Source organism: Monodelphis domestica, chromosome 6 (genome assembly GCF_027887165.1).
Source record: "Monodelphis domestica isolate mMonDom1 chromosome 6, mMonDom1.pri, whole genome shotgun sequence".
Lineage (NCBI taxonomy): Eukaryota > Metazoa > Chordata > Mammalia > Didelphimorphia > Didelphidae > Monodelphis > Monodelphis domestica.
The window spans coordinates 290,165,188-290,180,703 of NC_077232.1; the positions used below are offsets into that span (position 1 = coordinate 290,165,188).

At 40.0% G+C, this 15,516-nt stretch overlaps 1 protein-coding gene across 7 annotated transcripts in view; it reads left to right on the forward strand.

The window, feature by feature from the left end:
- Positions 1 to 8,251: 8,251 nt before the first annotated feature.
- The window catches only part of ANKRD17 (ankyrin repeat domain 17), a 155,531-nt gene continuing 148,266 nt past the window's right edge, over positions 8,252 to 15,516 (forward strand). For 2 of the 7 annotated variants that reach the window (XM_056803345.1, XM_056803346.1), the window contains exon 1: positions 8,253 to 8,758. In XM_056803345.1, the coding sequence (XP_056659323.1) occupies positions 8,375 to 8,758 (384 nt within the window). In that variant the 5' untranslated portion in view covers positions 8,253 to 8,374. Of the gene's footprint in view, positions 8,768 to 15,516 lie in introns of all 7 variants that reach the window. The other 5 variants (XM_056803347.1, XM_056803348.1, XM_056803344.1 and 2 more) reach the window with 4 other exon arrangements.

The following is a 15,516-nucleotide window of genomic DNA, read 5'->3' on the forward strand; positions in this document are numbered from 1 at the left end:
CCCAAATATATTTCCCAACAACATGGAGCTCTCCCTGACAGTAGGTCCTGAGGTCCACTGAAAGTAGCCCTCTACCCTAGAAGAGAAAGCAAAACTGTTTTGGCTGAAGTGCTTTCATGATTCCCTTAGCCATAATGCAGTTTCCTGAAGTTTGGAAAAAAATTTTCTATGTGTCCCTTTCTTCACAGGGCACAAAAAATTCTCTCTCTAGGGGGGTCCAGGTAAATTTTGACATGTGTCCATATCATAAAAGGCACCCCAAATACTCCCCATTGGATCTTTGCCATTAGCAATTCTACTGGAATTCCAGACATGCCTGACAGTAGGACAAAATAGGTTGTTAGTGAAAAAAGCAAAACAAGTCCAAATAAACCCCAAAGATGGGCAAGGTTCCCAAGAAAAGAAATCAAGCACCTAGGGCTGATTATTTGAATCTTTTAAGCAGTCAGGTCTATAGACTTGCAGAACATAAGGATCTTTAGAAATAGTGGGAAAGAACCTACCTCTACAGAAATATTTTTAGCAGGTCTTTTTGTAATGGCAAATAATTGGAAAGTGCTTGGATAGCTATCAATTGGAGAATGGGCTACACAAGTTGTAGTATATGGTTATAATAGAATATTATTGTACAATAATAAATGATGAACAGGATAAACTCAGAAAAATCTCGAAAGACTCATATGAACTGATGCAAAGTGAAATGAGCAGAACCAGGAGAACTGTATATACAGTAACAGAAATATTATACAATGATCAGCTATGAAGGACTAAATTATTATCAGCAAAACAAGGTCCCAAGATGTCAGAGGTTGACATCTCTGGGTCTATCTTAGATAAAGATCTGAGAACCCTCCTCAGAGGTTGAATTCTCAGGGTCTGTCCACCTTCTTTTAGTTTCCCATAACAAGATTGCTGACCGTTCCATGAACCCCAGATGATTCCTGGAACCATTATCTTGCCTCAACCACTATTCTACCAACTGCACTATCTACATTCTTGTTACACTTTCTCATGGACCTTTCTCTCAGGCGATTGTTTGTAATTCCTGTGGTTTTTACCTTCAATAAAATTGAACTCATTACCACCAGTACTGGGTCCCTTCTGACCCCACACTGTGATTGTGACTGTGATTCTTATCTGTTCCCTCACCCTTATCTTCAGGTGAGATCCTTCTTATTTCTACCTTTATATTTTCTCTTACTATTTTCCCCATTCCTTACCTGCAGAACCCTGGTCCCAGTCCAGCCCTTTAACACCTGGGCCTTTAACAACAAGGGACTATAATAAAGAATGTTTTCCATAGCCCAAGAACGAACTATTGGAATCTGATCACAGATCAAAGCACACCAACTTTCACTCTATTTCCTTCATAAGTTTTATTTTATTGTATGTATGATATGTGTCTTCTGTCATAGCATGGAGAATATGGAAATATGTATTACATGAAAGCACTGATATAACCTATATCAGACTAATTGCTTCCTTGGGGAAGCAGGGAGGGATGGAAGGAAAGAATCTGAATTGCAAAATGTTAGAAAACAATTGTTAAAAATTTTTCTCAGTTGTGTGACCCTGGGCAAGTCACTTGACCCCCATTGCCTAGCCCTTACCACTCTTCGCCTTGGAGCCAATACACAGTATTGACTCCAAGACAGAAGGTAAGGGTTTTTAAAAAAAAAAAAATTTTTTCTCCATGTAATTGAAAACAAAAATTTTAAGTTAAAAAGGAAAAAAGAAAATACGTATTTTACAATAAGGCAAACAATCTAGATCTGTTTAACACTTCCTAAAATATGAATCATTTCTCAATCAAGCATCAGCATTTTAGTGATAAAATTTCATACCTCTCAATATCAATATTTATATAGGATTCAATAATAAAACCAGTAACAGAACTTAATCAACAAATGCAAAAAAAAGTCTGCATAAAATCATCTCAAAAGAAAGTGACATTAAGGAAAGATACACACAAGAAAAATAGCTATGCAATTACATCCTAAAACAAAGAATTTCCCCCCAGCTACTGCAGGATTCTGCCAATTTGGATATCCCAAACCAAAAATCACAGGCAGAAAATCTCTCCATGGGGTTTCAAAAATGCTAAGCATTCAATCTTATCCCATGTATCTCTGAATTTCCTTCTGTAGTCTAATTTACCCCATCAGGCTCATAGTTTCAGTCCCTCATGGTTCTAGGGGTACCCTGAATACTGAGTTTGGGGAGGTTTTTAAAAAATATATAATTATATTAACTTGAGCTCCCACTGGTTGGATTTCCTCCATTGCAAGATTCCAGTGACTTGATTCTCAATTCCATTGAACCATTTGTCATCAATTAAGCTAAATTAAAATTAATTAATAAATTTAAAAGAGGAATTTTTTACTTTGAAAATATAATGTAGTACCTCTCAAGCCTCATTTTCTCAGAAAAAAGGCAATATATGCTCTTAGAGTTCTAGGGGTACTGGAAGTTGAGATTTCTTTTATTTTAAAATAATTTTCAAGCATTTTTTTGCTCCCTAAAATCAACAAAATCCCAAACAAAAATTCTTGTGATAAGTATGGCTAAACAAAATAAATTCCCTTCTTGCAATACTAAAAAATACCATGTCATTCATCTATTGCCTACCTCTCTGCCTCTATCAGGGGATGTATAGCATTCTGTATTATCATTATTATTCTAGAATTGTGATTGATCATTACGTCGATCAGTTTAAGACTTTTAGAACTGTTTATTTTACAACACTGATGTGACAATGCACAATATTCTCCTGGTTTTATTCTCTTAACTAAAAGCCTTCCCAGGTCCCCTCATAATTTCATATAGCACAATATTATTTCATTTTATTCATATACAAACATTTGTTCAGGCATTCTAGTACTTTGCCAGCACAAAAAGAGCTACTATATTTTGGGGAGCACGTAAGACCTTTTTGACCTCTTAGTACTGGTATCTCTGTGTCAATAGGTATGCAGAGTTTAGTAACTTTGGTGATATAGATCCAAATTGTTTTCTATAAAGGCTGAATTAATTCACAGCTCTGGCAACAGTTGCAACAATGAACTTTTATCAATCTGATGAGTGTGAAATTTTGCTTCAATTTACATTGATTTTGTTATTTGTGATTTGGAATATTTTAAAAATATGGCTATGTTGATTTCTTCCTCTGAAAATTGCCTATTAATATCCTTTGCCCATTTATCATTTGTTGAATGACTTTTATTCTTGTAAATTTTAATTAATTCTTTATATATCTAGAAAATTAGACCTTTGTTAGAGAACCTTGTTGCAAAGAATTTTTCCAAGTTGATCTTGTAATAATAACTGTATTTGAGTTTATTTGTGCAAAAATGTTTAAATTTTACATAACATTCATGTGTATTTCCCTCTCTCCTATTGTTTTAATTTTTCCTTTCTTTGTACCTCACTCCCTTTTTTATCACAGGCTTTTCTTTCCCTTTAAAATCACTTCAAGACCCTTTCTCTGAGCTTAATGTTTGTTTTATTTATCCCTCTCCAAAGCTACAGTCTTCCTTTGTTCCTTTTTGTTTTGTACATGTTCCCATTTCCCTACTGTGTTGAATATAACTCCACCTTAAACTCTTATGTTTTATCCTTCTTTGGCCAGTTCAAGTAAGAGTGAAGTTCAAGTGATAGCTATTCTTCCAATTTCTTTCTCATTTGTATAGACTTGCAAACTCTCTTAATATTAGATAATTTCTCTCCCCCTTCCCTATTTCTCTTAATGTGTCCTTTTGTCCTTCTCTTCCCTTTCTTTTTTAAAATCATTAAAACATGACAAAATCACTTCAAGCTTGCAGTCTTATTTGACTCTATAATTACTCTTGCCACAAGTGAGAGCTGGGTGTCAGGTGAGGGTCAGAGGCTGGAGAGCTGCCACATATCCAAATTGGCCACACCCCAGGCAATGGCTTCGACAAGCCGGCTAAACCTTGTGAGGGTAGCCATCGGGTCATAGATCCCTGGTGAACTAGGGCTTTGCTCACCCAGCATGTGAAGACTGCTTCAGCTGAACAGACGGAAGAAACAAATAAGAAGGTTCAACGGCTGAGATGGCGATGCAGCAAGGCACTGGGTAGTGCTTAGGGTGTGTTGGAGCACAAAAGACAACAAGGCCATCCAATGCAGCTGAGGAAGTCTCCAGGTGTAACGACTTTTTGTGCCATTGGTCCCAGGCTTCCAACGCCAAGAGAGTGGGACTGTCTCTGTGCATTGACTTTTCCACTTAAATCTTCATGCACAAGTGTCTTTGTGCACAAAAATGCACAAAGACAATAGTCATCCTCGGATACCAAGAGACTACTACTACTATAATTACTCTTGCTGACTTTAGGATTCTGAAGGATACTTGCAATATTTCTCCCTTTCCATTATAAAGAATATATTCTTGGAGCAACAAGGTGGCTCAATGGATAGAGCCAGAGATGGGAAGTATTGGGTTAAAATCTGGCCTCAGATATGTCCTAGCTATGTGATCTTGGGCAAATCACTTCACTCCTATTGTCTAGCCCTTACTACTCTTCTGCCTTGGAATTAATACTGATTCTAAGATATAAGGCAAGGGTTATTAAAAAAAAAAGAGTATATCTTTTATTTCCTTATTATTTCTTATTCTTGTTTACTTTTTAAGTTTCTTTTGATTCTTGTATTTTTATTTCAAAGTTTCTACTCAGTTCTTTCTTTTCATTAGGAATGCTTGGAAATCAATATTTTGTTGAAGATCCATTTCTTCCCCTATATGCAGTTTTGCTGGCTAAGTTATTCTTGGTTGCAAACCTTTACTTTTGCTGTTTAGAATATTGTATTCCATATTATCTTTTACTTTATGGATTTTTGCTGTTGTTGTTGTTGTTGAGTCATTTCAGTTGTGTCCAACTCTTCATGATTCTACTTGGGGTTTACTAGGCAAAGATGCTAGAATAGTTTTCCATTTTCTTTTCCAGTCATTTTACAGATGAGGAAACTGAGGCAAACAGTTACCTGACTTGCCTAGAGTCATAGAGTTAATAAATGATTGAAACCACATTTGAACTCAGGAAGATGAGTCTTCCTGACTCCAGGTCTGGTACTCTATATATTGTGTTACATAGCTGTCCCCTCTTATTTATGGTGACAAACTTGTGTGATCCTATTTGTTTCCTTAGTACTTGAACTCTTTCTTTTTGTCTGCTTGCATTCTTTTTTCCCCCTTGCTTCAAAAGGTCTAGAGTTTGACTATAAAATTCCTGAAAGTTTTCATTTTGAGGATCTTTTCGGGAGATGATTATTTTACTGTTTTTATTTTGTCCTCTGGTTTTAGTATATTTTGGCAGTTTTCTTTCATTACTAGTTGAAACATAATATGCAGGCTCTTTTCTAAAAATCCTATCTTTCAAGTGGCCTAACAATTCTTAAATTATGATTCTCTGATGTATTCCAGATTATTTTTTATATGAAATACCTCATATTTTCTTTTATTTTTTCATATTCTTAACTTAGCCCTTTCTTGGTGTTAGGCAAACTGGCTTATATTGTTTTCTTCTAATCCACAATATTGGTTGCAAATAGGGTGTCTCATTTAATGTTATTAGCTTGAACTTTTATTGTCCTTAATGCCAACCATCATTTCCCTACTGAGTCATCAGTGATTAACAACTCAGTTCTTTTTTAACTACTTAACATCAATTAGCTTTTACAAAAAGATATTTACTTTTAATATTATTGCAAGTATCTCCTCCCAAAACCTCAGGGATGAACTTTCTCCTGTATTGTTCCTAGGAAAAAATGGGTCAAGATTTAGGAATAGTTTCTATAGTGGCTTGTTCCTTCTAAATTCACCTCCAAGTATAGCAACATTGCCAGGGTCTATTACTGTTGGCTGGCCTCAGACTGTCCTCTTGCAGTAGTCTCTTATTGGATGTGGTCAGAAAAGGGAGTCAAGCAAAGAATAGAATTTCAAAAAGAGCAAAATAGCTGAAGAGGAGGACTTCTAGTTTAGTCTGCTAGTTCCTCTAGAAAGCACCCCAGGTTCAGCTACAAAACCAATTAAAAAGGTTTATTATAAACTCTTGGTTAGCATACTAAAACTTCTTTTCAAATATCTATGCATCTTCCAAAATCTCTACATGGCAGTGCAATATTCCAGGTTCCTCAGACCCTTCCCTATAAAAGATGCTATGTGCATTCATATTTTGCAAAACACCTTTGGTTAGGACAATTTAGGTATGCTACAACTAAAATGTTTAATTTTTATTGACTAGCAGTGTGGGAAAGATTTGTAGCAGGAGGGTAATGGTTGAAAACCAAGGTCCTCCCTTTACTATTGCCATCATTATAGGTAAATCATTTTATCTTTCAGAGCCCTGGTTTTCTCATTTTTTAAAAATAGGTTTGGATGACTTATGTATGAGATTATCCTGGAATTAGCTATATTTATGGTAATCATGATATTCTGCTCCTCCTAAATTACTATCTTTCAAGTATCATATAAGAATCATTTTTTATAGAAGTGTGTATTTTGTTGTTTTAAAAATTTTTAGTCAGATCTGTGATGTTATTGGTATAGGAACTCCTAATGAACTCAAGGCAGATTAGAAACTAAGAATCTTAAAGAACACACTGGGTTACTAAGAGGTTAAATGACTCAATGAGGGTCACATAGATGTAAACTTTTAGTGATCTCAGATCTAAGTTTGTTGTATGTAGGTTTTGGTCCACTCATCTACCTTTCTATTTCTTAGCCAGTACCAAGTAGTTTTGATAATTACCGCTTTATAATCTGGTACTCTTAAATCACATTTCTTTATATATATATATATATATATATATATATATATATATATATATATATATATATATATATATATATTTTCCCTTTGGGAGGAAACAACTTTATATATAACATGAAAAATTTAAGTAGCTGCCAATTTTGCTCACTGAGGTATCCTGAGACTAATTCTTTAAATAAGCCGAAAACAAACAACTTTTCTGGGATTCCAGAGCAATCAGAATACACAGAATACTGTCTTCCCCAGTATTTATATTTATAATGACCAAGCATGGCCCTAGGTATAAGAAAATGCACCTGTCTTTCCCGAGAAAGTGGGAGACCAGGGGTGTAGACCATTGCAAAATCTGACTCGGCAGATGTGGTTAGTTTTGCTGAATTTTTTCCCCCCTTTTCCTAATGGTGGAAGTCTAGCTGTGCAGGAGAGGAGGAAGAGATAGCTTCATTAATGAAGATGAAAACAACTGCTTAGAGATAACGGAAAACATCTTTAATTGCTCTGTCCAGTGCAGAAAAACCGGAAGTGGACATAGTTACCACACGTCCCACTTTGCATGTGGGGAAACTGAGGTATATATATGCATATTTCCTCTCTCATCTATCGTCTTTCTCCTTCAATCCAGCTATTTCTTTTTGTCTGTCATCTATCTATCCATCTACTTGTCTCCATCCCGTGTGTCTAGGCCGCGCTGGGTCACGTCACAGACCGAAGGCACTCCTTGGTCCGAGGGCCCTCCGCCTCGAAGTTCGTCGCCCTGAAGGGCTCCTGGGGGAGGAGGGTCCCCGGAACGAGCTTGGCCGTCGGTCTCTCCTTGCGGCGCCTCTGCCCTCTCAGGCTGCCAGGCTCGTGCAGGACCTGCTCAGACCCGGAGGGCCGTTTGTACAGCGGCCCTGGGTCGAGATGAGATAAACCTCGCGCTCGTTTCCTCCCTCAACCCCAACATCTCCATCCTCATTCCAATCTCCAAAGGGCTCGCTTCCGTGAGAGCCAAACTTAAGGCCGGCGCGCGCAGCGTGCGGCGAGGCCTGATGACGTCAGTGACGCTTCCGGTCGCGGCTGCGCAGTACTCGCTCCTCAGTGGTGAGGGAGGGAGCTAGAGGGAGGTGAGGGAATAGAAACGGGGAGGGAAGGTAGGTGTGTGTGTATGTATTTGAGGTAGTACGAAGAGGAAAGGCACCCGAGGCAGCCTGGCCACCGGCTCGTGGGCAGCAGCCCCCTCCTCCAGCGCCGAGGAACGGAAGCCAAAGAGAGGCCCTCCTCTCTCCGCCTGCCTCCGTCCTTCCGGCTGATTGGGGCCCGTCTCCCCGCTCGGCTCCCTCCCCCCGGGCCTCCCTCTTCTCCGCAGCCCCCCCTTCCTCGATCCTCCCCGCCCCGCGGAGGGCGCTACGGCTCCCCGCCCTCAGTATCGCGAGAGGTGGTGAGAGCTGGCGGAGCCGCGGCGGCGGCGGCGGCGGCGGCAGTAGAGGTGACCGAGGCGGTGGCGGCGGCGGCGGCAGCGGCGGCGGTAGCGGCGGCCCCGGCCCCGACCGCGGAGTGGTCCCGTCGCGGTTGAGCGGAGCCCCCGCGCCCCCGGCCCGGTCCCGGGAATGGAGAAGGCGACGGCCCCGGCAGAGGCGGAGGGAGACGGTAGTACCCCGGAGGCAGCAGCGGCAGCGGCGGCGGCCCCCGCTCCCGGGGATCTCGGTGGCCCCGGAGGGGGCGGCGGCGGCTCGTCCCCGGCCCCTCGCGGGCTGGTGCGGGTGTGCGACCTGCTCCTTAAGAAGAAGCCGCCGCCGCAGAACCCCAAGGCCAAGCGCAGCCGGACCTGCCACCCCCCCAGCAGCAGCGACAGCAGCAGCGACAGCGACCACGGCCCCGCCGGCCCGGGCCCCGGCGGCCCCAGCAGCAACAACAGTGAGGAGGACGAGGACGACGAAGACGACGACGACGAAGACGAGGAGGAGGAGGAAGAGGAGGAAGAGGAGGAGGAGGTGTCTGAGGCAAGGGCCTGCGGGCGGGTGGGGGGGGACGGCTCGCTTCGGCAGGGGGTGGGTAGGGGGCGCCCCGGCACGTGGGGGCGCGGGCTGGCCTGCCCGGGCCTCCGAAGCCGGGGCGGGGCCTCGGTCCGCGGGGTGTCACATTGAGGGGCCCGGGCCGAGGACGCAGTGGGGCCGGCAGCCTGTCACAGGCGCCTTCGAGGCGGTACTTTTCCATACCGGATCCACTGCGGGATTTTCTCTGCCGGGCACGAGTGACTCCCGAAACATGGCATCCACCCCCACCCCCATCTTCCAGTCTCCCACGAAGCATTTATGGAACAACTTCACTTGACAGTGTGCATGCATTATGCAATGCCACCGAGAGATGGGGAGGGGGGTGTCGGGTGCATAGGTGCGTATTTGGGTGATATTGTAGTGGGTTTCTCTAGTGGGGTTAAGAGACTAGGCCGGACTTCTCGCTATTTTCTTGCCTATGTGACTGAAGAAAAGAGGCTGATTTGAATCTGAAGGTTGCTTAGCCATCCATGTTGGGTGAATTGCTGGACTATTAAGCTCCTGGCTTGCCCCACTGATCTGATTTCATAATAGCGTTTCTTGGCTTTCCTCTGATCCACTGGCAGGGGGCGATACCGGACCTTAATCCTCAAGGTAGGGCTCTGAACCTCACAAATTAGACCAGTTCATTCCTGAGATTTATCAGCAATTACTGGGGTTAGGAGCTTTTATGTTGCTTCTTTCACTAACAGGTGAACATATGTGGAGTCAATAGTGATCTAGGATTGGGGGAGAACAACTATCTGGTCTGATCTTGACATTCTCTTAAAAAGTGAGGTTTAACATCCCAGAGCATCTCTTTTCATTTATTATCCCTCTTCCTTACAATGTGTAAAAAGAATACCCCATTTGATTCAGAAGAAATTCAATAGGATTTTATGTGTATGTGCAGAAGACATGTTTCATGAATATCAGTTTCTCATTTTAATACATAATACAGTAATACATTGAAATAAACCAGAAATATAAAACTAATTAGTAGAATGCAGTAGTGTGTATATTAGCATTACCTTGCATTTTTATCTTATTCTGAATGGATTTTGCTAGGCCAGAGAGAATCCATTTTCAGAACCAAAGAAATCGGGGCTGAAAATTAGGGCAGGAAAATAATTTTCTAGTAAGTATATCATACACCCAAATCAATCAACAGGCAATTTATTCATACTTTACTATGTGCTGGCTAGTGTTCTAGACCTTAGGCATACAAAACCAAAAAATGATGCAATCCTTTCAAAAAGCTTACAAGCTTGTAAGCACATTATACCCATATAAATATATATGTATATATGTAGAATAAATATGAAATAAAAAAACAAGTTATGTTGGAGATGGAAAGAACTAGCAGTTTGGGAGATCAGGAAATGCATGGATTAGAAAGTGCTATAACTTATTTTGAAGGAAGCTGTGCATTTTGGAGAGATGATTTAAAAAAATGTTTTAGATATGGGAGACAACCAGTGTATCCTTACAATAGAGAAAAGAGGCCTTCTATAAAGGAAACCAAGAAAAAAACCTGGTGGCTTGACCATCCTGAAGGGGAGTAATTAATGATAAGTCTCTAAAGGTAGGGTGGGGCCAGGTTGTCTGAAGATTTAAAACCCAAGTAGAGGAGTTTATATTTGATTCTTGAGGCAATAGGGAGCCACCGAAGTTTATTGGGTAAGGGAATGACATCATTTGCTAAAGGAAATCAATCAAAGTTTTGTGCAGGATATATTGGAGGGAGGAGAGACCAGTAGGGAGTTATTGCAGCTGTATAGCTAAGAGATGATAAGGACTTGAGCTAAAATTAGGGCTTTGAATTGTAAGGATAGATGTAAGTGAGGTTGAGGTAGAAAGGGCATTAAGATTGGGCACCAGGTTGAATTTATTGGGAGAGGGAGAGTAAGGCACTCAGTTAAGAACTTGAAATACTGGAAGAATGTTCTTGCTCTCAAAAGAAGCAAAGACATTTTTTTAGAGGAGTCAGTTTTGGGGGAAAGAGTGGATTCTGTTTTGGTCACTAATCAATCAAAAACATTCATTAAACGCCTCTTAAAGTAAGCACCTCTTAAAGTGCCTAGACACTTCTGGGCCCTGGTGATGCATATAGAAAAGAATGGAAAGATTTGCTTGCAAGGAGCTTGCACGGACTTGTTAAGTTTGTTGTGTCTGTAAAATAGCCATTCTTCTATGCAAGAAGTAGTTGATGTGGGTCTGGAGTTGTGGTGAGATAAAAGTTACAGACATAAGGATAGTCACTGAACCTAGGAATATAAGGTTATGTTATTTAAGGTTACCAAGTGAGAATAAGATGGAATTTTTGCTAGATCATAGAATGTGGGTAGGAAGAGTGGTATTAGATGGGTAGCTGGAAAGGGACCTTCAAAGTGATCTCCTCCGACCTCCCCAATGCAGAGACTTCAATCCAAAGAAGTTCTATGACTTTTCCAAGGTCCTTCAAGTGATAGCTGGGATTAAAACTTGACTGTGAATCCAAAACTCTTTCTACTGATTACAGGAAAATGTTAGAGTGAACTATAGAGGCAATCCAGAACTCTTTCTACTGATTACAGGAAAATGTTAGAGTGAACTATAGAGGCAACATGGAATAGTAGAAAGAGCATTGGACTTGGAGTCATTGAGGCCTCTGTTTGAGTCCCAGCTAAGATACTAACTGGGTGTCCATGGGTAAGACTCTTGCGACTCTTTGGGTTTTGGTTTCCTCATCTGTAAAACTGTGAATAACCTTTAACAAAGAGTTATTAGGCGCATACATGGTGTCAGGTCCTGTGCTAAATGCTGGGGATACAAATATAAAGAATGAAACAATCCAGATTCTTAAGGAGCTTACATTCTATAATAAGACCTGTAATACCTAAGTCATGGCTGTAATGAAGATCAAATGAGATAATTTCTGTAAAGTGTTTTGTAAACCTAAAAGAACTATGTCAGTTAACTATTAACTGTTATAAATATTGGCTATTTTTCCTCTAGGAGGTCAATTGTCCTTTATACAATCTAGTTTGTGTTAATTTTACCTTTTTATATTAGTTTTTGTTTCTCTGTGTTTGAACACTACCAATAGAATGATTTCCATAACCATCTTGCTTGTGTTTAGTACACAAAAACTGCATAAGTCAGGCATCTAGGGGGTGATGTTGGACTTTCATTTAGGAAGAACTGAATTCAAATCCCTGCTTGGACTTATCTGTTACCCTAGACAAGTCTCTTAACCTCATTGATCCTCAGTTTCTTCAACTCTAAAAATGAGTATAATAATATCTACTAGAAGATAAATAAGATAATATCTATAAAGTGCTTTACTAAACTTAGAACTTTATAAATGTTGGTATTGTTGTTTTCATTGTCATTCTTGGTAACCAAGAGACTACCACTATTGTTGTTTTAGAAATAATTATAAAAGTCTCTTGCTTAAGCTCTCAGCTCTATTGACAAAGTACAAATTTTCCCCATGTCTTATTCATCCTAAAAAGATTCTGTTGTTTCTTCCTTTAATTTCCCACCTTTATCTGACACTTAGAATGCTTTGAGATGGGCGATAAACCTTAGAGTTAATTGGTCCTCATTTTACAAGTGGAGGAATTCAGAAGTCTGTAGAAAGTAAGGTATTTATCAGTGACAGAACTAGAACTTGGGTATACTGGACCCTAAGCCATCAGTCTTTGTACCACACTGCCCCTCTAATGTGGGCATTCCATAATCATTTGTTGAATGGATAAAAGGCCTCTTGTGTGTGGGGAACAAGTAGACTTGACTTGAGGGCAAATGTTTGTGGCAATAAAACTTGGGGAAAAGTACTTTCTGCCCCATTCTCCCAAACTGTTGTGCTTCAATAAACATTTATGAAATGCCTACTGCCTACTATATGCCAGGCACTATGTTAAATCCTGGGGATACAAAGAATAGTGTAAGATAGTCCCTGCTTTCTAGGAGCTCCCAGTTTAATGGGGGAGGCAACTGCAAACAATTTGCATTGTTTGTACAAAATGTATGTATTATGTACAAAATTGTACAAAATCCTGGATTTTGATAGCTATGGGTCTTATCCTTATTTAAAATGGACTTATTTATGGATTATGCTAATCTATCTCCCCTTGAGGAAAATGAGGCCTAGAGGTGAAATTGTTAATGGTGATATTTGAGTTGTCTCCTCTCCTCTTGGCATTGCCTCCTCCCTGGTCCTCATTACCTCATGTCAGAACTCTTAAAATAACCTTCAGGTTGGTTTCCCAACCTAAAATTTCTCCCAGTTCTAATTCATCATCCATTCATTTATCAGACTGATGTTCCTAAAATGCAGCTAACCCGCCCCCCCCCCCCCTTTTCTCTCATTTAACTTCACTGTCTCACAATCATATCCAGGATCAAATATATAATTTCTGTCTTTTAGTCCTTAATAACATTGTCTCCTACTTCTCTAGTCTTCTTATACCTTATTTTTCCCTTTGTATTCTGTGATCCAGTGATAATGACTTTCTTACTGTTACTTGCATGATGCTCTATCTCCTGACTGCTTATTCACTGGCTTTCTCCCATGCCTGGAATTCTCTACCCCACTCATCTTCTCTTTCCCTTCTTGGCTTCCTTCAAGTTCCAAGCTAAAAACTCACTTTCTATAGGATGGCTCAATTCCTTGTCATCCTTCTGATGACCTTCAGTTTATCCTGTATATGTCTTGTTTGTCTGTAGTTTGCATGTCCCCACACCCACTCCAAGATCCTTGAGATTGGTAACTTTTCTGTTTTTCTTTGTGTCATCAAAACTCAGCACAGTACCTGTCACTTTTTTTGTTGTTTGGACCTTACACATTGTCTGACTTTTTGTGATCTAATTTGTAGTTTTCTTGGCAAAGATCCTAGAGTGGTTTGCCATTTCCTTATCCACTTCTTTTTACAGATGAAGAAACTGAGGTAAACAGGGTTACACAACTAGCATCTGAGGCCAGATTTAAACTCAGGAATATGTCTCCCTGACTTTAGGTCTGGCACTCTGATTTATTGTGCCAACTAGCTGTGCTTGGCATATAGTAGGTACATAAAAACTTGTTGATTGACCCACATAATCAGTAGCAAAGATGTAATTAGAAACTAATTTTGCTTGATAAAAATCCAGTGTGCTTTACTCTATACTTTCCTGTTGTTTTGAAGAAGATTGATGACCATTTTCATTCTGTTAGGATTTGGTTCAGTTGACTTCTCTTGATCAGTTCCTAGATATCATTATCTTCAAGGAATTAAAATTTTGGCAAAGTAAGCATTACCAGAAAGCACACTATCCAGAAAGACTAATAAATGGCTCAAGAAATTTACTTTCTGGATTTTGTTTGATTTTTCAAACACTCATTGGCACTCCATTACTTCACAGGGAAAGATTTTTTTAGGGGACCAAGAAATGTGGGGTATATATATATATATATGGTGGGTATTTGCCATTCATATCAGCACTTTTCCCCATTACTCTGTCCATTTTCTGTAGCTTTTAGGGGTTTTACAATTAATGACAGTAATGGTTCAGTTGGAAAGAGAATTGTAGAAGTGACATTTATTTTCCTAGAATTTGAAAATAGTTTAGGCAAGCTTGAGGTTATGTACATTTCTACTTTGAGTTTTCATCTGTCCTAATGTTGTTTCTTCTTGCTATTGATTTACTTTGTGAAGCCATTAGGGGCCAGCAGCTGCCATTGTAACTTGTTTTGTTTGGGTACCAGATTAATTTATATACTTTAACCTTATTCTTTGATTATTCTACTTTTGGTAACGCTTTCGGCAGAATAGATTTCATCTTGTTGAAAAACAAGTTACCAGAGATGCTAAAGGTAATTTGTAGATAATAAATACTATTGTTACACTTTGAGCCAACTTGGGTTAATGGTTTATTTTTTTTTACTTGCACCCAGAAATAAAAATCCCTTTTTTGCTTTGCTATCTATGGTGGGTTAAGGGACTTGCCCAGGGTCACACAACTAGGAAGTACCTGAGGCCAGATTTGAACTGAGGACCTCCCATCTCTAGACCTGGCTCTCAACCCACTGAGTTACTCAGTTTCCCCCTGTATATAGTTTTGTAATGGAAACATTGGCTCCCTAAATAGACTTAAAATACTTAGGCCTTATTCTTATTAAGAACCAGAGAGTAGCAGAACTTGGTGGGGAGGGTTGGAAAGGTACAATACTAGGAAGTTTAGAAGCAGGAAGTTTATTCATTTAAATGTTTTTGTTGCTTACAGCAGATAGTGCTGGATTTAGACCCACAGGATCTGGGTTTGAGTCTTGCTTCATTTGCTTAGTACAACTCTGATTTTGGAAACTTATAGTGAGGGTGTTAGACCTCCCAGGATCTCTTCAGCTTCAGTGTTGTGATGCTGTGGCCTTTTGTTTTTTGGTTTTCACTGATTTTTTTTTTGAGCTCCTGGTAAATTCTACAGCATATGATCATAGAGAATTGCCTGGGCCAGCCAAATGATTTGCCCAGGTTTTCCAAACTCATTTGTGTCAGAGATAGGTATTGTGAAGCCAGGCAGCAGCAGGCCTGTTTTCTATCAACTACATATACCCCGGTACTTCTCATTGAAAAGGCATAAGCTCTTATTCCATATGGTCTGTGGGCTAAAGGAGTGGCAGATTACAGATGTTCAAATTAATACTTCAAGGATTTTATTGGTGTGTGTATTCCTTCTATTAGTGCAGATTGGAA